This window comes from Arachis hypogaea, chromosome 10 (genome assembly GCF_003086295.3).
Source record: "Arachis hypogaea cultivar Tifrunner chromosome 10, arahy.Tifrunner.gnm2.J5K5, whole genome shotgun sequence".
Taxonomy (NCBI): Eukaryota; Viridiplantae; Streptophyta; class Magnoliopsida; order Fabales; family Fabaceae; genus Arachis; species Arachis hypogaea.
Genome location: NC_092045.1, coordinates 28,905,265 through 28,928,377, shown reverse-complemented (window position 1 = coordinate 28,928,377; position 23,113 = coordinate 28,905,265). Strand labels below are relative to the sequence as shown.

Below are 23,113 nucleotides of genomic sequence, written 5' to 3'. Positions count from 1 at the left end.
GCTCAGCTTTTGAGGAGGAAAGAACTTAATTAGCCAAGAAGGCCGTGACCAACTTATTCCAAGAGTCCAGGCTATCCTTAGGTTGTGAGTCCAACCATGTTCTAGCTCTGTCTCTTATAGAAAAAGAGAAAAGCATGAGCATATAAACTTCAGGATCTACTCCATTAGTCTTAACAGTCTCACAGATCTGCAAGAACTCAGTTAAAAATTGGTAGGGATCTTCTGATGGAAGTCCATGAAACTTGCAATTCTGTTGCATTAGAGCAACTAGTTGAGGTTTCAGCTTAAAATTGTTTGTTCCAATGAGAGGGATTGAGATGCTTCTTCCATCAAATTTAGAAGTAGGCGTAGTATAGTCACCAAGCATCCTCCTTGCATTATTATTTTCGGCTGCCATTTCATCTTCCTTTTCAAAAATCTCTGTCAGGTTGTCTCTGGATTGTTGTAATTTAGCTTTTCTTAGTTTTCTCTTCAGAGTCCTTTCAGGTTCAGGATCTGCTTCAACAAGAATATTCTTGTCCTTGCTCCTGCTCATATGAAAAAGAATGGAACAGAAAATAATAATAGGGATCCTCTTTACCACAGTAGAAGGATTCCTTTATGTGAGTAGAAGAAGAAGAATAGAGAAAGGAAAAGAGGAAAATTCGAACTCAGAGAGGAAGAGGGGGTTCAAATTTTAGGATGAAGAGAAGTGTTAGTAATTAAATAAATAAATAGAAAGAGATGAAAGAGAGAATTTCGAAAATTAATTTTGAAAAAAGGGTTAGTAATTTTCGAAAATTAAGAGAAGAAGTACAATTAAAATTAAAATTTGAAACAATTAGTTAATTAAAAAATTTTTGAAAAAGAGAGAGGTATTTTCGAAAATTAGAGAGGAAAAAGTAGTTAGGTGGTTTTGAAAAAGATAAGAAACAAACAAAAAGTCAATTAATTAGTTGAAAAAGATTTGAAAATCAATTTTGAAAAGATAAGAGGTTAGAAAAGATTTTTGAAATCAATTTTGAAAAAGATATAATTTGAAAAAGATATTTTAGAAAGATATGATTGAAAAAGATATTTTGAAAAAGGTTTGCTTTTTTTTAAAATAAAATTGATTACTTGACTAACAAGAAACTAAAAGATATGATTCTAGAAATTAAAGATTGAACCTTTCTTAACAAGAAAGTAACAAACTTCAAATTTTTTAATCAATCACATTAATTATTAGTAAAGTTTTCAAAATTTTGAAATAAAGATAAGAAAAAGATTTTGAAAATCAATTAAAAAATATTTTCGAAAATATAAAAGAAAAATGAGAAAGATTCGATTTTTGAAAAAGTTTTGAAAAGATAAGATTTTTAAAATTGAAAATTTGACTTGACTTATAAGAAATAGCTAAGTTTTAAAAATTTTTGACTAAGTCAACTCAAATTTTCAAAAATTATGAGCAAAATAAGGAAAAGATATTTTTTTTATTTTTGACTTTTTAATGAGGAAAGAGAAAAAAGAAGAAAAGATGTCATATTTGTGTTTTTCTCTTTTTTTTTTTTTGAATATACAGCAAGATCGACACACGACATGAAAAATTAATATCAAAACACATAATGCATGCGAGAACACTATGAATGTCAAGATGAACACCAAGAACACTTTGAAGATCAAGATGAACATCAAAACTTATTTTTGAAAAATTTTCAAGAAAAGAAAAACATGCAAGATACCAAACTTAGAATTTTTCAATGCTTAGACACTATGAATGCAAAAATGTACATGAAAAACAAGAAAATATGAAGATCAAACAAGAAGACTTATCAAAAACAACTTGAATATCATGAAAAACACATGCATGAATTTTCGAAACATGCAAAAGTTTTAAAAAAACATGCAATTGACACCAAACTTAAAAATTGACACTAGACTCAAACAAGAAAAACAAAATATTTTTTATTTTTATGCTTTTATTAATTTTTTTGTAAATTTTTTTCGAAAATTATTTTTGAAAAACGAAAACGAAGAAAAAAATTTTTGAAAACTTTTTGAAAATAAAATAAAAGAAAATTACCTAATTTGAGCAACAAGATGAACCGTCAGTTGTCCAAACTCGAACAATCCCCGGCAACGGCGCCAAAAACTTGATAGGCAAAATTGTGATTTACACTTTCTATAACTCGAACAATTCTTAGTAATGGCTCCAAAAAACTCGGTGCACACTACTATGGTTCACTCACATTCTTCATAACTTTGCACAACTAACCAGCAAGTGTACTGGGTCGTCCAAGTAATAAACCTTACGTGAGTAAGGGTCGATCCCACGGAGATTGTTGGTATGAAGCGAGCTATGGTCATCTTGTAAATTTCAGTTAGGCGGATTAATAAATGGTTATGGAGTTTTCAAAATTAATAATAAATAAAGCATAAAGTAAAGATAGAGATACTTATGTAATTCATTGGTAGGAATTTCAGATAAGTGTATGGAGATGTTGTGTTCCTTCTGAATCTCTGCTTTCATACTGCCTTCCTTCAATCCTTCATACTCCCTTCCATGGCAAGCTGTATATAGGGCATCACTGTTGTCAATGGCTACATCCCATCCTCTCAGTGAAAATGGTCCAAATGCTCTGTCACAGCACGTCTAATCATCTGTCGGTTCTCGATCATGTCGGAATAGAATCCATTGATTCTTTTGCGTCTGTCACCACGCCCAACAATTGCGAGTTTGAAGCTCATCACAATCATTCAATCCTTAAATCCTACTCGGAATACCACAGACAAGGTTTAGAATTTCCGGATTCTCAAGAGTGACCGCCAATAATTCTAGCTTATACCACGAAGATTCTGATTAAGGAATCCAAGAGATATTCGCTCGGTCTAAGGTAAAACGGAAGTGGTTGTCAATCACGCGTTCATAAGGATGGATGATGATGAGTGTCACGGATCATCACATCCATCAGGTTGAAGTGCAACGAATATCTTAGAACAAGAATAAGCTGAATTGAGTAGAAAATAGTAGTAATTGCATTAAAACTCGAGGTACAGCATAGCTCCACACCTTAATCTATGGTGTGTAGAAACTCTACCATTGAAAATACATAATTGGTGGTCCAGGCATGGCCGAATGGCCAGCCCCCAAAATGTGATCAAAGATGTAAAAGCCCAGATTAAAATACAGTAGTAAAAAGTCCTATTTATACTAGACTAGCTATAGGGTTTATAGAAATAAGTCTAAGTGCAGAAATCCACTTCCGAGGCCCACTTTGGTGTGTGCTTGGGCTGAGCTTGAGCTTTACACGTGCAGAGGCTTCTTTTGGAGTTAAACGCCAAGTTGTAACATCTGTTTGGCGTTTAACTCTAGTTTGTGACGTGTTTCTGGCGTTTTACTCCAGAATGCAGCATGGAACTGGCGTTGAATACCAGTTTGTGTCATCTTAACTCGAACAAAGTATAAACTATTATATATTTTTGGAAAGCTCTGGATGTCTACTTTCCAACGCCATTGAAAGCGCGCCATTTGGAGTTCTGTAGCTCTAGAAAATTTATTTTGAGTGCAAGAAGGTCAGATTCCAACAGTATTAGCAGTCCTTTTTCAGCCTGAATCAGATTTTTGCTCAGGTCCCTCAATTTCAGCCAGAAAATATCTGAAATCACAGAAAAATACACAAACTCATAGTAAAGTCTAGAAATGTGAATTTAGCATAAAAACTAATGAAAACATCCCTAAAAGTAGCTAGATCCTACTAAAAACTACCTAAAAACAATGCCAAAAAGCGTATAAATTATCCGCCCATCAATACCCAACCCAAAACCTACTACAAAGCCCAATACAACCCCAACTGTCAAGTAGAATCAGAAACCCAAGTAGAACCAGAAACCCAAGAAAGCTCAACCAAAGCCCAAGCCCAAGTTTACTTCAAAAATCAAGCCCAAATTTAACCCACCTAAAAGAATCAAAATATCTCAGGCAAGGGGACATTGGAGTGATAACAAAGGAAAGCAAACTTTTCATGTGGATTTAACTGCAAACGGATCAAGCAGTGATGAAGGGAGTTCAGAGGATGACTCTTATGTCCCTGTCCAGGAGGCCAGCTCTAGTAGTGATGATGAATTGGTTACACAACCAATTAGGAAAGAGGTCAAGAAGGTTCAGAAGGCCTCAGCCATGGACAAAGAAAAGGAAAAGATGTATAAAGACACTATTATTCAAGATGATGATGCAATTGTGGCAGATTTATCTGATGTAGAGGTGGAAATTAGTTTTCTAGGCAATCCAGGAGACGGATTGATGTTTGATGCTCTTGACCCAGGTGCAGAATCTGATAGTGCCAACTCGAGGCACTTGGAGAAGATGAAGACTCCTCCTAATTCTGAAGATGAATTGGAATCTGATGGAGAATCGGATGAATTTCCAATCTTCCAAAAGGGCCAGAGATTTAGTGAGTTATAACTTCAAGTAGGCATGAAGTTTAATACTAAACAAGACTTCAAGGATGTTGTGCGAGAGTTTACCATTCAGGAAGGTAGGAGGATTAAGTTTGTAAAGAATGACAATGTGAGGTGTAGGTTAGTGTGCTAGGTGGAAGAGTGCTTATGAGTTGTTTACGCCTCAAGGGATCATGAGGACTCTTGCTGGCAAATCAAGACTTTTTATGACGATCATACATGTCCGAGAGAGAATTCTAATAGGGCTGCAAACAGAGCTTGGCTGGCAAGTAAGTTGGTCAAAAAGGTTAGAAAGTACCCAAATTTCAAGAAATGTGAGGCTGCAACATACTTTAGGTCAAAATGTGATCTCATATTGCATAGGAATTCAATAGCCCGAGCCTTGGATGATGCAAGAAATGTTGTCTACGGGATGAAAAGGCACAGTATGCCTTATAAAGGGATTATGCGGAAACGCTGCTAAAAACCAATCTGGGATCCACTGTAAATATTGGGGTTACTCCACTGCCTGACGGCCAAGTTATGTTTGATAAAATGTACATTTGCCTGAGTGGTTTCAAGAACGGGTTTAAAGCCGGGTGTCAACCTTTGATCGGCCTCGATGGTGCATTTCTAAAGACGCAGATTGGTGGACAGATATTATCAGCTATCGCACAAGATGCAAATCACCACATATATGTGGTTGCTTGGGCTATAGTCAACATTGAAACAAGGAGAACTGGAAATGGTTTTTGGAGTTACTCCACGATGATTTAGGAGACTATAAGGCTAACGGGTGGTGTTTCATTTATGATATGCAGAAGGTTAGACACTTTATATTGTGGACTTAAATATTTCTTAATCTATTTACATTGTTGTAAATGAATGACTAGATGTTGTAAGCAAATGTATATAAGTTTATTGTATAAACTATTTGGTTATATGTCTTAATTGGTATGGATAATTGCAACTTGCTGATTTCATGATATTAGGATAGATGGTTTGGTTATTTAGGTTGTTTGGTTATTTAGGTAGTCTGAATATTTAGGGTGATTGGTTATGTAGGTAGTTTGGTTATTGATGTTGTTTGGTTATTTTGGGTGTTTGGTGTCTGCTATATCTTTCTATCAAATGCAAGGGTTGATTTCAGTTGTGGAGGAGGTCATGCCACAGGTCCACCATCGTTTCTGTGTATGGCACCTGTGGCAAAATTTCAACAAACAGTGGAAGGATCTTGAGCTGCGGAGACTCTTTTGGGATGCTGCAAGGTCAACCACCTTCCAAGATTTTATTGGCAACATGGACAATATCAAAAGAGTCAGTGAGGAATCATGGACATACCTTAACAAGTGGCCTAGGCATTCATAGACGAAGTCTCAATTTAGCCACAGGCCAAAGCTAGATAATATATGCAACAACGCATGTGAGGTCTTCAACGCAAGGATCAAAGAAGCTAGAGCAAGCCAATCATCACACTGCTTGAAGAGGTAAGGATGTTTGGTATGAGGTCCATTGCAAAGAACAAGATAAAGTTGAACAACCATGTTGAAAAACTTCCTCCAGTTATTTAGAGCCGGTTAGAAAAGGTAAGGAAAGAGTCAAAGAACTGGGTTCCTATATGGACTGGGGATGAAGCCTATGAAAAGTTTGAGGTTTATGGACACCCAACAAACATGGTTGTCGATCTAGGCAAAAGACTTTGCACCTGCCAGTTTTGGATGTTAACAGGTAATTTTTTTTACATTTACATTATATTTATTTTCATTTTAGGTTGTTTTTACTTGAACTATTAATTGACATGGTCTGGACTTGAACTGCCTTTTGTTTGGTGTGTTTTAGGCATTCCCTGTGTTCATGCATGTGCTGCTCTTGCACGGGTGAACAAGAGACCAGAGGATTTCTGTCACCCCTTGGTCACAATGGATTCATACAGGAAGAGCTATGAACATTACATCAATCCTCTCTCGGGCCAATTCATGTGGAAAAAATCAGCATATAGTCAGCCCCAGGCTCCAAACATCAAATAGAAACCAGAAAAACTCACAACCAAAAGAAGAAAGGACGTTGATGAGGGTCCTAGTGTAAACAAGAAAGCTAAGCAGACTATTACCCTAAAGAGATAGCTCAAACCATTCACATGCACATATTGTGGTGTAAAAGGCAACACCAAGAGGGGATGCAAACAGAAGAGAGTTGATGAGCTTGCTGCAGCTGCAACTTCCAAGGCCAAAGCTACTCTTACTGGGAGTACACCTGTAGCTGAAGCAAGCAACACTACCACTCCGGGACCACAAGCAGCTGACATTCCACCACCAATGTCTGCACCGCAATCTGAAGAGGTTAAATTATCCCAATCAAGCTATGGTGGAACACAAGATGAGATATAAAATGTCCCAAAATATTTGTTGTTTACTTCCTAGATTTAACTCCCCTTTTCACACTAACTCATACAAATTATCACACTTTATTCAGGCACCACCACCAACAACAACAAGGCCACCTAAATTACCAACCAAATAGAAGACCTCACCACAAACAATAACTACTTCTGTCGATCCCATGTAAGGAGCAAGTGCAGCCACATCTTTAAGGTTGACAAGATTCATGAAGTTTGTTCCAACACCACAGTTCAAGGCACCAAGAAAGAAAAATCCTTGATTTTTGATGTTTTAGCTGCTGATTTCAGAATATATATGGGATTTGGCATTAGTTGATTTTTTGGGTTTTTTGTTATTTCTTTAAAAGAATAGCTCTTAGCCAGACTGTATGGTTTATTTTGATTTTCTGGTAATAAATACTTTAACAGAGTTTAAACTCGAAGGTCTTCTTGTTTCCAAATTAGTAGCTGTTTCAGTTTGTTTATCCTTATGTAGTCAACTGATACCGTGTTACATTGACAATGTCTTGTTTATAATCTACAACTACTATTATCAATTTACCTCTTCTGTTCATTCAGTTTGGATTCTATTTTTGTAAAATCTATATACAAATAACACACCAATAAGCTAAACAGTTTCCATACATTCATTAACAGATGCTTTCAAACACAGTTCTTACATTTTTGCCATCACAACTAAAACAATAACTAACAGAGAAAAAAACAGCAATCCTAACATTTGTATCATATATTTCTGGGTCCTTAACTCAGCCTCTAAATTGCCAATCCTCAAAGCAAGACTGACGCTCACTTCTTCATTGTTGTATGCCGCAGTGTCTTCCAAATTTCCTTTATCATCTTCTACAATGTCTGCCCATTGAAAGAACCCACATTATCTTCTTCCACTACTCTGTGAACATGAAATTTAACAGTTACCATCAAAATAGTCAAAAACAAATCTTCAGGAAACACTCACGTTGTATTTCGGGCATCCAAAGAAGGCTGATTTGGGTTCCAGACCATCGGAGCACAAGACGTTTTTCACACCCACACCGCTCGGGTACACGCGTGCCTCTGCTTTGACTTGGCCTCCTTGTGGTTGATTGCATAAACTTCCCTCTCTTTCATCTGCACGTCCAACCATCATCCAACCAGTAAAGCAATGGGTACGAGAAGAAGAAGAAGAAGAAGAAGAAGAAGATGAAGAAGAAGAAGAAGATGATGATGATGATGATGATGATGATGATGATGATGATGATGAAAGTGCTGCACCAACCAACCATTAGACACTCCAGCGTGTCACTCATTCGCCACGTCATTCCCGCCGGCAAGGTATGACCGGAAAATATGAGGGGGACCACGTTGATGCATTTTTTCCAATCTAGAGGACTTAATTAGTGCAATTGGAAAGTCAGGGACAAAATCGGTGCATTTTATAAATCTCAAGGACCACTTTGGGGTTTAACTCTTGGATTACACTACTCAAAATTAGTTTTAGATAAAAAATTACTAAAATAAACATCAATTTAAATAATTTTCTGTATATTATCTTATCATTTTAATTTAGATATTTTAATAAATCTTATTAATTAATTTTATAGTAAAATTAATATTTACTTACTAAAATAAAAATAACATATAAAAATTGATAAAATATATTTTTAATTAAAACTAAAAAATATAAATTTTAGAGAGTACTAAAAATAAAAAAATAAATATTTATCTTGGTAGTGATTGAAATATATTAGAAAATTTTTTATGATATTTTTTATATAATATAATTTTAGTACTCTTAGTACTCTTTGTTAGTATGCTATAATTTTTTACTATTATTATTAGTTACGATTAATTTTTTGTTTAATTTACTTTACCTAATGGAATCAATAAATCATATTATGAAAAGATAATAAAAAAATAATACACCAAAATCATAATTATAATCATAATTATAAAAGTGTATAATGTCAAACAAATAGTTAAAAAAAATAAAAATAATAAATAATAGAAAAAGAGAGTTCATATAAAAAGAAATAATAAGAATTTCATAAATAATACAATAACATGCCTAAAAGATAAAGTTGATAAGAAGTAAATAAAAAATTAGTGTTGATGACTAAGAGCCTCTTAGTGAAACGCAAAAGTTAAAAATTGTTGTTTCTTGTAAACGTGATTTTGAGTATAAAATCACTTCTACATTCATAAATAAAAAAAATTGCTAAATAAAAAATTAAAGCTTTTAAAAAGAACGTGCTTCTTTTCTTCCAGTAAATTTGCCAAACATATCCTTAGTAGTGCCGATTACTCGTCTTCTCATGACTTTCTATTGTTTTTGTGTTTAATTTGTAATTAATTATGTAACCTAATAGTTCTTACAATATTTTATTATTCTGGTTCCTTCTTTGTTAAGTTTCATTTCAATCTTGAATACAACTAATAACGATAAACAACAACTACTAATGATAATACTAATTCTTACGTTGCTCATGTCCTAATTCGTGGGTGTCTCGCGTTAATTGTTCTAATTCATGGTCGCTATGTCCGAGGTGCTCCAACTCGTAGTCGCAAGGCTTGAGTTGGCTTCGGTTCTTGCTTGAGTTGGCTTCAGTTCTTGTTTTTCCCAGGCCGCACTCCACTTTTTTTTGCCGGTTCTTTCATTTTGTGTGTGTTGCCCATAAATTGGAGTGTAAATCCATTTTGTGTGTACTCACCTTGAAATGGCCAAGCGTATTTTTGTCTCACTTTTTTCTTTTGCCTAGTTTAAAAATTAATCATTTTTGTTTGTTTATTTGAATAAAAAAACTTTATATTTGTGTAAAATTAATAATTTAAAATATTATTATTTTGAGTTAGTAGTTGAAACTTAAAGATTTACACCTATATTTACAAATATTTACACACATGAAACGTAATAATTTGTACCTATATTTATCCAAATTTATACTTATATTTTACATACATAAATTAATAAAATTTATTTGTCGAAAATAGTTTGACATTTTTGCTGGCCAAATACTAATCGAAATTGATGAAAAAAAATACCGGCCCGCAAGAGTTTCTGAACGAAAAAAAGAAAGAAGCACTACTACACTAACCTATACTACCCACATATCATCTGCATATTATAAGAATGATGAACACAAGAGAAGTAACAAACTTACAATATTATACACAAATGAATCAAATCCTAGTTGATGTTGTCATAAATCTTAGATTTTAGGTGAAGGAAGCATTTTCTTACTCCCTCTCTCGCACCTTGTCACCTTTGATTTTGAAAATATAAGAGAGAAAGGGATTAAAGATAAAGTAAAGGGCAGAGACCACCATACTAAGTACAGATCTTCTTCCTTCTTGAGGAACAAAGCATTCCTCTTCCATCACTTTAGTCGAAGCAGCCTTGTCATTATCATAATCTCTAGTAGTATGCAGCTTTATGCAAGAACGAGCAACCACTTTAGACGAAAAGGCCTTGTCAGTCTCATAATCTCTAGTATTATGCAGATCTATGTAAGAACGAGCAACATCCAACATCACCGCAACTGCTTGCTTGTACTACATTGATAAGCCACAATTTCATTATCAACTGTTAATACTAAAGATTTAAAGGAAGGATGTAGAAACTAGTACACAAAACCAAGTCAATCATGTAAAAAATGATTCTCTTATAACAACAGATTCAATTACTTTCTCATCAAGTTAGTATAGTTGTTAAGTAACACTAGTATATATGTATGATCTCTCTTTCTCTTGTACATACGTAATAATGCACTTCACTTAGCAAATTCATTTTTTCATTCATTAAACTTGTCTTGCCAATTAGTTCTTGCATAAATTTTGTGCTCTATTATTTTCTCTACAATTCTACATGGTATCAAGAGCCTCATGCTTGTTCTTTTCTAACAAAAAAGCCCTCTTCTAACTCATTTTTGGTCTGCAAATTCAATAAAGCTCTTCATGGCTTAAAGAAAGTCCCTAAATCTTGGTACAATGAGCTATGTTCCACTTTTCTTCAGTCTCAGATCCTTCACTTTTACCAGATTTTCCTCTACATCTACTATTTACAGGTGATAATGCCACTGCAATTTGCTCTTTGATTTCTCAGTTAAAATCCCTTTTGCTTACAAGATTTAGGCAATGCCAACTATTTTCTTGGTCTTGAAATTAAAAGATTATCGAATCATGCATGATATGCTCCAAATGTCACAGACCCAGAATGAGGAAGTGAGGAGGAAAAGGAGGTGAACTCGGTTTAAGGTAGGTGCTGGGGGAGGTGATTTTGCGCTTCACATTCATCTCCAGAAGCCACCTTTTCCTTCAGCACCTCTCTTGAGGAAGACACATGCCAAATTAATGTTTTCTCTATTTTAGGCACTTCTCAGTTAGCACACAAAAAATAAATTTTAAGAAGACTAGAAGAGTGACATTTAGAGGGAAAAAAGCCAAAGAACTACTGAATCAACAATCTACCAACCTCGTTGTGTGCCATCGATTTTATTTTTGATTGCATCACACACCATTTCTTAAAATACGCACCTGCAGACGATTTAACAACTTGTTTATCATTAGTCCTGAACATAAAAGTTAAGGAGAAAAAAAAGAAAAAAAAAGAAAGAAAAAACCACAGCTATCATTTTGGTCCCTCAAATCCTTAATTCTATCTTGCTTGCCAGCGTCATCAATTAAAAGATTTAGAATGCAATCCCCTCCCCTCCCCTCCCAATAGTAGATCAAGAAGATATTACCCTAAAATACTAAAACTGATCATGAAAGATTATTATATTGACAAATATAACTATGGAAGAATTAAAACTAATTTGTAACATAAATGATAGGTTCCTATAGACAAAACTACTCGAACCCTAGAAAAAACTATAAAAATTTATCAATTTACCACTTTAACCTAATCTAACCATTTTCAAACTCTAACTTTATCTCATCCCTAATCTCCAATACTCTTCACCACCACCCCCAATCTACCTACAGCTACCACCACCTTCATGGAACGCCCCCAATTCTCTTTTCTATTGTCAATATTATACACAAGCTTAAAGGGAGAAGCAGGAAAAACATCACAAGTTTCAGCCGGAACTTACCCGCTTCTATGTGGAGGGTACATGAACTTTTATCCGTTGTCACCAAACTATATTTACAGTGTACCTATTTGACCAAGAACTTAATGTTATCTATTATGATATTATCTCAAAAATAAAAAAACAAATAAATATGTTGTGGATCAGAATATTGTTAATATGCTTTCTATTTTCATAAGTTTAGCTATCTATGATTTCTGGAGGGGAAAATCACAAAGACCTATCAAGGATAAATGGATAATGGTTTATCTACATTAATATTTAAAATGCAAAATATACAAAATGATTTTGGTAGCTGAACTCTAAACAAGATAATCACTTCAGCGACAATATGCTCCTGTAATATATTGCCACCCTTTACTAGAATTTAAACCCTTTCTCACATAGTGACTTTCCGTTTTCCTGACTTACCACACATATGGACTTCAATAGACATATCGAGTGTGCCTCTAATAAATACTAAATCATATATGATTGCATTTAGTTTTGAGTACAGAATAAGATATGATACGACAATAGGACACAAAGAAGACATAAAGTTAGTGTTTTTATACTTTGTTTGGTAATAAACTAAATACAAGATAGAACAAATAATAAAAAATTTAATTTACCTTATTTTTTCTTTCATGCAAAATTAGAAAGAAAAATAGAATAGTAAAAATTGTAAATATAAGAAATTGATAGTAAAAATAAAAGGAAAAAATAGATATAAGTTATCTTTTCTCTCAGTGTTTTTATGTTCTTCCTGATAAGATGGACATAAAATATACAAATCCAGTGACTTGGGATACAATGTCTCTGTCCATGTCTCATCTACCAAATAGGATTTTGTGTTTCAGTGTCCTGTACTTGTAAACATATGCAGCCATAGAGATGGATTGATCCAGAGTTTGATTTCATGAATAATTAATATTTAAAAAGGAAAAGAAAAGGGTAGGAAAAATAGCTAAGCATCAAGGTAAGATGCCAAAGTATTCCATACCTCAAAGAAAGACCCAAATGGAACATCATGAGCCTGATGTACAATCCCAAACACCTTCATGACATTACAATATTCCATTATATATTACAAAATCAAAGAAGATAAGATAAGAAAAGGGGACAATAGAAAAAGAGTAGGATAATAGTTGCGATGGTGAAGTTAGTTAAAGGCTACTAGGCACCAGCATTCTGAATCATCAAATTCTTCCTGGATATATAATCAAAAGTAAATACAACAACCACCTTACCAATTTTTTCTTGTCTGGTGATAGAACAACATGTTGCCACTCTGTCACAGCCGTGTCCGGAGGGCACATAGGGTTGTTACAGAGGGACCTAAAGGTTATTTCTCGAAGTTGACCATCAAATTCATCTCCGTAATGCCATTGTCCTATCTGAATGCAATATAAGCACACAGTTAGCAAGAACTTTAATATTTGATACCATTTGATTAGTTTTTTTTAATCGGTGCAACAAATGGATAATTCACAGCATAAAGATTTAATTATGGCCACAGCACAAAAATTATAAACCACCAAGCATCTAAGCCCTTAGAGCACTAAATTTTGCATTGAGAAAAAGCAATCAAATTTTAACTTAGACCAGCAGAGTGTTATGCAAATAAATAATGACATATACCACCTTTTCTAAATTAACAGAATACATTTAATGTTTTAAGAGAAACAAATACTTACTCAATGGAAAATTACACTGACTCAAGTTACAAACTTCTGTTGAAGTCAAATTTCACAGCTACATATATAAAGTTAACACACTCTTAGATATGTATATGTGCCTTTAGAATTCTATGACCAAAAGGTCTAGATTTCAATTCTTGTTAACCCCAACAAATCAAATTCAGCATAAGCCACAAATGGACCAATGCTAGTTTACGCGTTAAGCTCTGAAATCTCACAAAAAAGGGGAAGGATAAGTGATTATAAATCAGGTGCTGACGCAGAGAAAACCTAAAGAAACAAATATGTTACACAAGAGAAGGGGAAGAATTCTCTAGCCATTGTAAAAGCCACCAACCAACTCAAATGCAACTCATTCTAACTATTTGATCAGTTGACAACTTTTAACAAGAAGTAAAGAACAAGATTCAAGAAGTACAGCAACGGTTTAGGAAAACTTACCTCAAGATTATTATCCTTTCGTACTTCATGGTAATTGCTAGTAAATTGTGAACCATCATTTAGTAATAAGTTTAAAAAATGCTCAGCTGTGGAGGGAAAAACATCCTGGAGAAGAGCCACTAGTTATTATAGTTTCTAACTTTTTTAAAATGATTAACTAAGTCCCTTTAAAAAATATGACTGTGTTGGTCCTGACCAAACTTTTGTCATCATATTTGTTATTTGAAATGTTAATGTGAACAGGTGAATGCTATCCCGGTATTGTAATGGTTAATTGATGTCAACACCTTTGAATTGTGGTCAATATGGTGTCTGAAAATAGTTCATAAGACTTAAGTAAATCAAAATTAGTAAATACCAATTAAGTCATATGAACCAATTTCAAATACCATATTTACTACAATTAAGTAGTGTTTAGTTCAAGTAACTATTATGAGTAGCATTTAACTTTTTAAAATGAAGAACTTAATTGGACAATTTAAAAAGTTATGGACCAAATTGACTCATCAAATGAAATGAGCATTATCTCCTAACTAAAATGATAGTTAATCACTTAAATCATTTCATTAAGATAAAAGGAGAAAACAATGCATACACTGTATATACCAACTAAAACCTCTTCTTTGATAAAAGGTTTAAGTTTTCTTGTTTCTGGCATGCTTTCTTCAGTAGCTTTATCCAGTATCTTATGTGCTGCAACAGAACTGCTATGTGCTTGCAGCTCAGATTCTATATTCTTCTATACCAAAAACAATAATAAATTGGAACAATCTCGAAGTTATCCTAAAATGTTGAGCAAAAATTCATATAAGATAGCAAGAATAAAAAGAATGAGGATCAGCCTACTATATTATTTATCCTTCAGAATCCTTGTAACAGTATCTTTTATAATATTTGTTTTTGCTTGTTTTTTGTGAATAACTGCAATCAATGTCCTCTCACAATGATAAAATACAAATCATAAATAAAAGAAGAAAGGTAAGCCATAGTACATGGTGCTTTAGTTACAAATTGAAGGTGTTCATTCTTTCATGTCAAAAAAGACAACAGAAAACTAGGGGGAAAATAAATAATATTAACTAAATACTTCTTAAGATTGTCACAAGCACATCATGTTATGGTGATATGAGAATAAGAAGAAAGTATAGGAAACCAACTTTCAGAGTTTAGGTTCATAATTTAGAATTTATGATTAAGGATTATGATTTAGGGCCCAGAATTCAAAACTAACAAAATAATTTTAAAAGAGTTAGCTGATGTTGGCTGAAAAAAGTTGGTTCCCTAGCATTACTCGAGATTGTATATCCAAATAAATCCATTAAGGTGTCACAAGTTGATGAACTTCTGATTCCATCATAATTCAAAAGAAGATCTACTCAATTCAAGCTCAGCTTAATATTATTAGCTATCAGTCAAATGGAAGGGTGATAATAACTAATATCACTAAGAGGGGCTAACAGAAGCAGTAAGTACTTATCCTTTATCAAAGGAACTGAAATTTATTAAACAAATCAATTCAAGGTTGGGGCAGAATAATTGGACAAAAGTGCATCAGAGCATGATCTATCAGTTTCATAGTGTATATTCACAAATTACATGGTGCAAGTGTATTATTTTCAGTTTAAAAATCTACAACTGCAATTTTGTAACTGAGATAGAGAAACCATATTAACTAACCAAGAGATGTTACCTTCTTTGCTGCATGTTGTAGATTTTTAAATGCATCATTCCTGTTCCAAAATAATGTAAACTTATACCTCAGTCTACCTGAAATGATCAAGAAAATGAGGATTAACCAAATCATCTACATCTAATGTAGCCAATTATTTGTGACAAATGATGGTAATAATGTTTAGGGTTTAGGGTTTATCTAATCGAATTAAGATACAAGATAAAGTATCATCTTTTAGATTTCGATATAAAAACAGCCAGCAATATATCAAGATGCTATTCTGTATGAAAGCAACAAAGCCAGTGAACAATATTATATAGCATTCTTGCACTAAATTCCATTGTGATACATAGATAACATGTATAGTCGCATCAATATAATAAAGAAACCAAGTTGACGCATTAATCTATTAATGAAATTCTGGACAAGGATCACAGTATAAACTTAACAATGAAATAGTGTTTAAAGCAAATTACTAACCATCTAGACTTCGCAAGGGAGGAACACCATGTCCACCGGAACCCTTGCGGAGAATAATTTCTACACCAGGATTTATAAACGCATGTTGAATCCTTTGAATCTTAAGAAAAGATGGAAAGTACAACAGATGTAAGGTATAATGGAAAAGGAGTTAGAAACTCGCATACAGTTGTCGTCATGTGAAGTTGATATTTGAGAATTATTAGATGATTTAACAAGTTTAACTAAATTATTATCTAACAGTTCTAGACTATTAACATCACATGAGGACAACTGCACGTGAGTCTTGAAATACGACATGGCAAAGCATTGCGACAAAAATCGTACCTCGTCAATATCTTCAAATGGAATAACCACCTGTGCAGATTCCCTCAAAATAAATAAATATATAAAATAAAAGCTGAAACTCAGGTGCAGTTATGAAGTTAATAGCTGAGAGTTATTTGATGATAATTTAGTCAAATTTATCAAATCATTTAACGATTTTCAGCTATCAACTTCTCATAAAGTTAACTGCGCACTTGAGTTTTTACCTAAAATAAAACTTAGAAAAAAGCTACTCTAAATGATACAATGTGCACCCAACACTGGAAAGAGAGAAGGAGAGTTTCACCTTTAATTCCTTTAACACTTTGGAATGGAAGCAAATGTGCCATGCAGAAACATACATACGACCATGATACAATAATGATCCCACAAGTGCACAAGAATAACTATGATCAATAACCTGAAATAGAAACCTCACTTGTTATTGGAAACACATTGTAAAATCACAAAAAGAAGATATACACACATGCATGTTTGTGTCTAAGGATGTATGACCTTAGAAAAGACTTCTAACTTGTAATCCTTAATAAAAATAACAAAAAACTGACAAATTTCATTTCAGTTTTAACCTCGTTTGGAAGAAGATCAAATATTATTTGAAGAGGCCCTGGCTTCTGATCAACAACAATGGGGCCTGGTTTTTCCAAAGGCATCATCCTTCTCTGTGTATTGTCTCTGCCAAAATAATTTTTTCAATCACTCAAGTCAGTTAATAATATAAGAAATAGACCAATATATGATGATAATAACACTTCTAAAGTATTTAGAACCATGATAATATACATGTTATAAATTTTTGTTTAAAAAAAAACAAAAGAAAACCCACCTGAAAGAATTTGCAGATAGTTTTCTTGTTTCTATATGAAGACAAACCTGAAAATTAGAAGATCCATAATGGAATTTGAAAGGTAAAAAGCTTACTACAAACATAGTTAGGAAAAAAAAGGTATTAAGTTATGAAATTTCTCTTGAAGTAGGTATTACCTGCCCTGATGGGCCATCCAAAAGGTACCACAATGCACCAGTTTGACCTTCACTTTCAACGGGAACAGTCACTGAACCAAGAACAACACTTTTTCTAATTTTCTCCCAATCATATATTGTGACATTCATCTGCTAAACCAGAAAGGAAAGAAGTCGGTTTCAGAAAAATAATATGCATTGATAAATTTATGGAAGCATCCTTCTCAACTTATATTTTGGCCCTTTCTTTTAAGAAGAATGAACAAACATAAATAATTTATTAATGGAAATGTACAACTCAGTTCCAGACAATATATAATTGACGACTTAACAAAATATTTTCCTCTTAAATAAGCAAAAGTGTATCAATTTTAGTTTCAAAACAACACGCTGAATAGGAGGATGAGATACTAAATAAGAACATAAAAGATAAGTTCTACAACAATGAAATTCAATACTTAATGGAACTAATAGGTTAAACCAGCAACCTGAACAGGAAGTTCACGAGCATAAAAATTGAACTCCTCGCCCCACATAGGATTTCTTGAACCAGAGACCATGGAACTGCATCAGAACAAAGATGATTAACTTAGAGGCCCCCAATATAGCTACTTCTGCTGTGATGAAAAAGAAATCTTGTCAATATGTAACACATCTAACAGACTAGACCACATTCTTGATTTGTGTGTCATCCTTGTCAAAGGGTCAAGGAGCACATTCCTCAATTAATCTTAAGATAAATCCTTAAGTAAAGTGGGTGCACACCTAGGAAGCATAGATACGACACGCAACACAAACACGATACGACCATACGGTGTTTTTATAAAAGTATATAAGATACATGCATACGTCATGTAATATAATAAAATATATGAATAATAATTATAAATACTAAATAATAAATTGCAATGAAAAATAATATTAAAAAGAATTAAAACTATTTATTATTACTAAAATTTATGTACATATACTATTAACCAGCAAAAGAATAGATCAATATAAATACTTTAAACTATATGCGCGTCGTATCTACAATGGATATAGATATGACACGGCTACATTAAGGTTTTAGACATGAACACGGTGATATATGTCTGCTGATTGATTTGGTGAGATAAATTTTTAAAAAATACAAAAGGACATAACTTATACATTTAATTTTTTATTTATTTGAATTTTGATTAATCTTTGATAAATTATAGACTTTGATTTTCTGTTTTTTATTTTAAGAAAAACTGTATATTTAATATTGAATACTAAATGAGATGATATTAGAAAAAATAAAAAATACTGGAAGAAATAAAAATTTAATAATGATGATATACAGTGTTTAAAGTGATGAATGTGCAGTGATAATAATAAAATTTGTAATTAAAATAAAGGATAATTTAATTTTTTTTCAAATATTTATGTGTCTTATTCATTATTTTTAACAAACATAAAACATAAATACAAATATTTTATGTCTATCTTTAGTGTTTGTGTTTATATCTCATCCTATTCGTCAACCAAAAAGAGCCTAAGTGCACACACAAAAAAGTTTAGATGGGGAAACATGCACATACAACATGAGTGCTAAACTATCTGAACATATGTTGCACCTAGTTTGAAGCAACACAAAATATTGTTCCTTCTGTAAAAAGGGGTTAATCCTGAACGTAAAGGATAACAAGAAAAGATCATTGCACCTGAATTGCCCTTCATTGCCACATGTGATGATTGCATACGGATCAGATGTTCCATTAAAGTTAACTCCAACGAGATTTTTAGCAGCCAATAGTTCTAACTGCAAAGAGAATCAATACAAAAAGTCAAACAAGCATAAGCTTTTAATCCATTTTGAGTTTTAAACTAGTGAAGGAAGAACCAAATACATTGATGAAGTAGACCGAATTTGCTTCAAAATCCCCTTCTACCTGAATCTACAAAAAAAGGGTGCAAAACTGCAAGTTAACATGTTAAAATTTGCTAAGCTAATCAACTTCAAAACAATACAACCGCTTTTCGTTCTTGACAAGTCAGATTTGCTGCAAAGGGGAGCAAGCAATTACAAAAGTGACATAACTGCAAAGGGTAGGATTGTAGGAACTGTGGTAGAGGAAGATAATGGTGGCTGTTCTATCTTTGTTATTTGATTTCTTGTTCTGTTGTAAACTTGTAGTGTCTTATAGATGTTATATTTGTCGGAAAGAAGAGAAGAATGAATGGAAGAAGAGACTAGGGGAGGAAGGATGACCCATATATAAAACAACCATGTTAAAATATATATTAAAATATAAAATATGTATTAAAAATAAATTAAATTATATATATATATATATATATATATATATATATATATATATATATATATCATGATTAATTTAAATAATTGATTTTAGTGTATAAATAATATTTTTTAATTTAAACTTTATGTTATATTGCTCTCTTTTTTTTTTTTAAAGGAAAACGAACCAACATGAGATTGTTCAGGGTTGGTTAGTGTGGTTATGCGTACTTAAACTCTTAGGAGCATATTGCTAAAAAAATTTTAATTTTCTAATTTAATTATAGGTAATACATATTTTAGGTATACTTTCGTGCTCTCAATTTTTTTTAATTATTCAAGTCTTAAGGTTAAAGAATTCTAAAATTTTTCAACCTATATCAATCATGAATCAAATAATATTTACTCGTCTTTAAATATATTACTAGATTCGATTTAGTTTAAGAACAAATATACATAAATAAGAGCTTTTGTTCAAATTTTAACCAAATTCTTTTTTTTAACCTTTATTTTGGCATTTTGGACAAATAATTAGATATTTCATAAACATTTAAATTATTAAATAGTCTTAATAATAAAATATATTTTTTAAATTTTTAAATAATTGTTAAATAGCTCTTTTAATTTTATTTATTAATTAATTTTTTATATATTATTTAATTTTAAAATTTATTTTTTATTTTATAAGATATTATTTTATTATTTATCATCTATTTTATCTTTATAATTGTATTATTAACAATTCGAAACGGTTAAAAAATAGAACATCCATCAATGGTGACTTTAATTCTAATTTGATATGTTTTATAAATATCATCATGAGTTTGATGTAGGAACAACTTCAACTAATTTAATTTCTTAAACTCAAGTATTATATTACAAAATTAAGATTCAATATTTATCATTCTTTTGAAGTGAACTGTTATTGAAACAATATGAATTATTTGAGAAGAATTTATATCATAAATTGTATATTTGATAGTGCAAACAATTGAAAAAATGTGTTTGTTATGAATACAATCGATTAAAAAAATCTTTCGATCAGTTAGTTGTTATTTGTATAAAGAAAAAATAGATTCTAAAAATATCTAATCAATTGTTTTCTTCAACCAATTAATTGGATCTCTCAACAATTCAATTTGATATATAATAAAATCGATTGACTAGCAAAATAACTGGACTTTTGCTCGTCGATTGATGTAGAAGGAAAATGATTTTCATTCACTAACTAATAATCAATTACTTGAATGGAAAAATCAATTATTTTTCTGCAAATTGCGATTCTTCTACTAAGATGAACGCATACCTAACAATTGATAAATGATGATTAGAATCACTGTAATAAATCAATAATCAAAGTGAATCATAAACAATTATAATTATAGAATTGGACAATTGAAAAGAGATTGATGATGATAAACTATAAAATTATTAATCTTAGAATTGAAAAAAAATAAAATTAGAATTTTAAACTCAAAATAAAATTAAAAAAGAGATTGAAGAGATACTAATAGAATATCAAATTGTTAATGTTAGAATTATAAAAATAAGATAAATAATGAATAATAAAGTAATAATTTATAAAATACAAGATAAATTTTAAAATTAAATAATATAAAAAAGATACTTAATAAATAAAATTAAAAAATTATTATTTAATAATTATTAAAAAATTTTAAAAATATATTTTATTATTAAAATTATTTAATAGTCTAAATATTCTCGAACCATCAAAATCGGAATCTAATTTTTATATCTCAATTTTTTTTCTACTATCAATTACATATATGGCATTACTCATAAATTTTCTACTATCCAATACTTTTTTGAAATTAGAGGGTAAATCATTTTTCTTATATATTATGGCATAATAAATCTAATTGTACATGTTTTTAACACATGTTCTTTTATTTGGATATAAAGTTGAATTAATTCTAAATAGTTAATTATTGTGTCATTTCTATTCTCATATACTATAAAATTTGAGAAAATAATTATATAGTATAAAGTACGAATATTTTTTAATTTGTCGTGTTCATATGTCTGATACATTTTAGATATAACACTTATCAACACTCGTTTGACATAAGTATTTTTTGTGTCCATCCGTATTTTAGTAAAAAGAAATAATAAATTCTTCTCCAACTAACACGATTGGACATATCTAAATTCCATCACATATCAGTGTATCAAGCCTTATTCTTTTAACATGTATTCTTGAAATAAATTTAGAAATAGTATATATTATTAATTATTAAAACAAGAGTAAAATATCATTTTTGTCCCCAATATTTCGGATAAGTCTTAAAGTTGTCTATAATGTTTAAATCGTCATATTTAAGTCCCTAACATTTCTAAATAGTCCCAATATTGTCTGCCGTTAGTAATCTGTTAATAGAATTGACGATGGGACAAAATTGAGACGATTTTGAATAACGTTAGGTACTTAAATAGGACAAAAAAACGTTGGGGACAAAAACGATACATTATTATTCTTAGAAAAATTACATAATGAATTTTAATGGAATAAATTCCATTACGAATTCAAGGTTTTTACTCATATTTATAGAATGACTAGTATATAAACTTTCAAGAAAGAAAAAAAGAGCATGTACACATACAATAAAGTACAAATGATATATTTTTGTCTTTAATATACCAAACTTCTTTAATGTTTAATTTAATTAAATTTTTTTAATAAATTTTAATATTTTTCAATAATTTCAATTTTTTTATGATAGATGTAAGACCCATAATTTTTGAAAAATATTATTATGAGTTAATTTTAATTTATATATTCATTAAAAACTTTATTTCTAGAAATTATTTTATTAAAAGTAATTAAATTAAATTTTGATAATTAAATTAGAAAGTTTACTTAATCTTATAATATTGAATAATTTTCGATATTTAAATTATAGAACTTGATAGTCGTAAAAAACAATAAAAATAAATAAGAATTTTGTATGATTTAGTTTGAATAATTGAGATTTTAAAATTTAATATTTTAATTTTTATAAACAAAGAAAATTAATTATAATATCTCTAATTTTAAATTAGATTACTTGATTTAAAAGAAAATTAGCAAATTGATGACCAAATAATATTTTTAAATTAATTTTAAAGAATTAAATTATATTTTTATTTAATACTCTATACCCTAATTTAATTAAAATTACCAAATTTCAATTTACCCAAAATCCCTAATTCCTAATCCTAAATTTTCAAATTAATTTAGAAAACCCTAACCCTTTTACTCTAACCCTTCACCGCCACTCCCATTAGCTTAGCCCAGCCCCAATTCCTTCGGAAAGAAAGAAAACCAAAAAGGGAGAGAAAGAATCAGTGAGGGAGAATGGAGAAGAGGGAAAGCGAGAGAGGGACGAGCCGGCACCGGTTGGCCTTCCCGTCGCCGTCGAGTTGCTC

At 31.3% G+C, this 23,113-nt stretch overlaps 1 protein-coding gene across 11 annotated transcripts in view; it reads right to left on the bottom strand.

Annotated features, from left to right (window-relative positions):
- Positions 1-9,918: 9,918 nt before the first annotated feature.
- The window catches only part of LOC112715470 (BAG-associated GRAM protein 1), a 31,379-nt gene continuing 18,184 nt past the window's right edge, over positions 9,919-23,113 (bottom strand). Inside the window, exons 2-18 of one of the 11 annotated variants that reach the window (XM_072204737.1) lie at positions 19,296-19,337; positions 19,110-19,207; positions 17,910-17,985; positions 17,443-17,574; positions 17,285-17,331; positions 17,028-17,133; positions 16,745-16,858; positions 16,459-16,488; positions 16,132-16,231; positions 15,670-15,746; positions 14,575-14,718; positions 13,980-14,084; positions 13,089-13,235; positions 12,842-12,895; positions 11,863-11,926; positions 11,241-11,302; positions 9,919-10,321 (exon numbers count right to left, since the gene is read on the bottom strand). In XM_072204737.1, the coding sequence (XP_072060838.1) occupies positions 10,007-10,321; positions 11,241-11,302; positions 11,863-11,926; positions 12,842-12,895; positions 13,089-13,235; positions 13,980-14,084; positions 14,575-14,718; positions 15,670-15,746; positions 16,132-16,231; positions 16,459-16,488; positions 16,745-16,858; positions 17,028-17,133; positions 17,285-17,331; positions 17,443-17,574; positions 17,910-17,985; positions 19,110-19,207; positions 19,296-19,337 (1,713 nt within the window). In that variant the 3' untranslated portion in view covers positions 9,919-10,006. Of the gene's footprint in view, positions 10,322-11,240; positions 11,303-11,862; positions 11,927-12,493; positions 12,703-12,841; positions 12,896-13,088; positions 13,236-13,979; positions 14,085-14,574; positions 14,719-15,669; positions 15,747-16,131; positions 16,232-16,458; positions 16,489-16,744; positions 16,859-17,027; positions 17,134-17,284; positions 17,332-17,442; positions 17,575-17,909; positions 17,986-19,109; positions 19,208-19,295; positions 19,344-23,113 lie in introns of those variants that run through there. The other 10 variants (XM_072204735.1, XM_072204736.1, XM_025767234.3 and 7 more) reach the window with 10 other exon arrangements.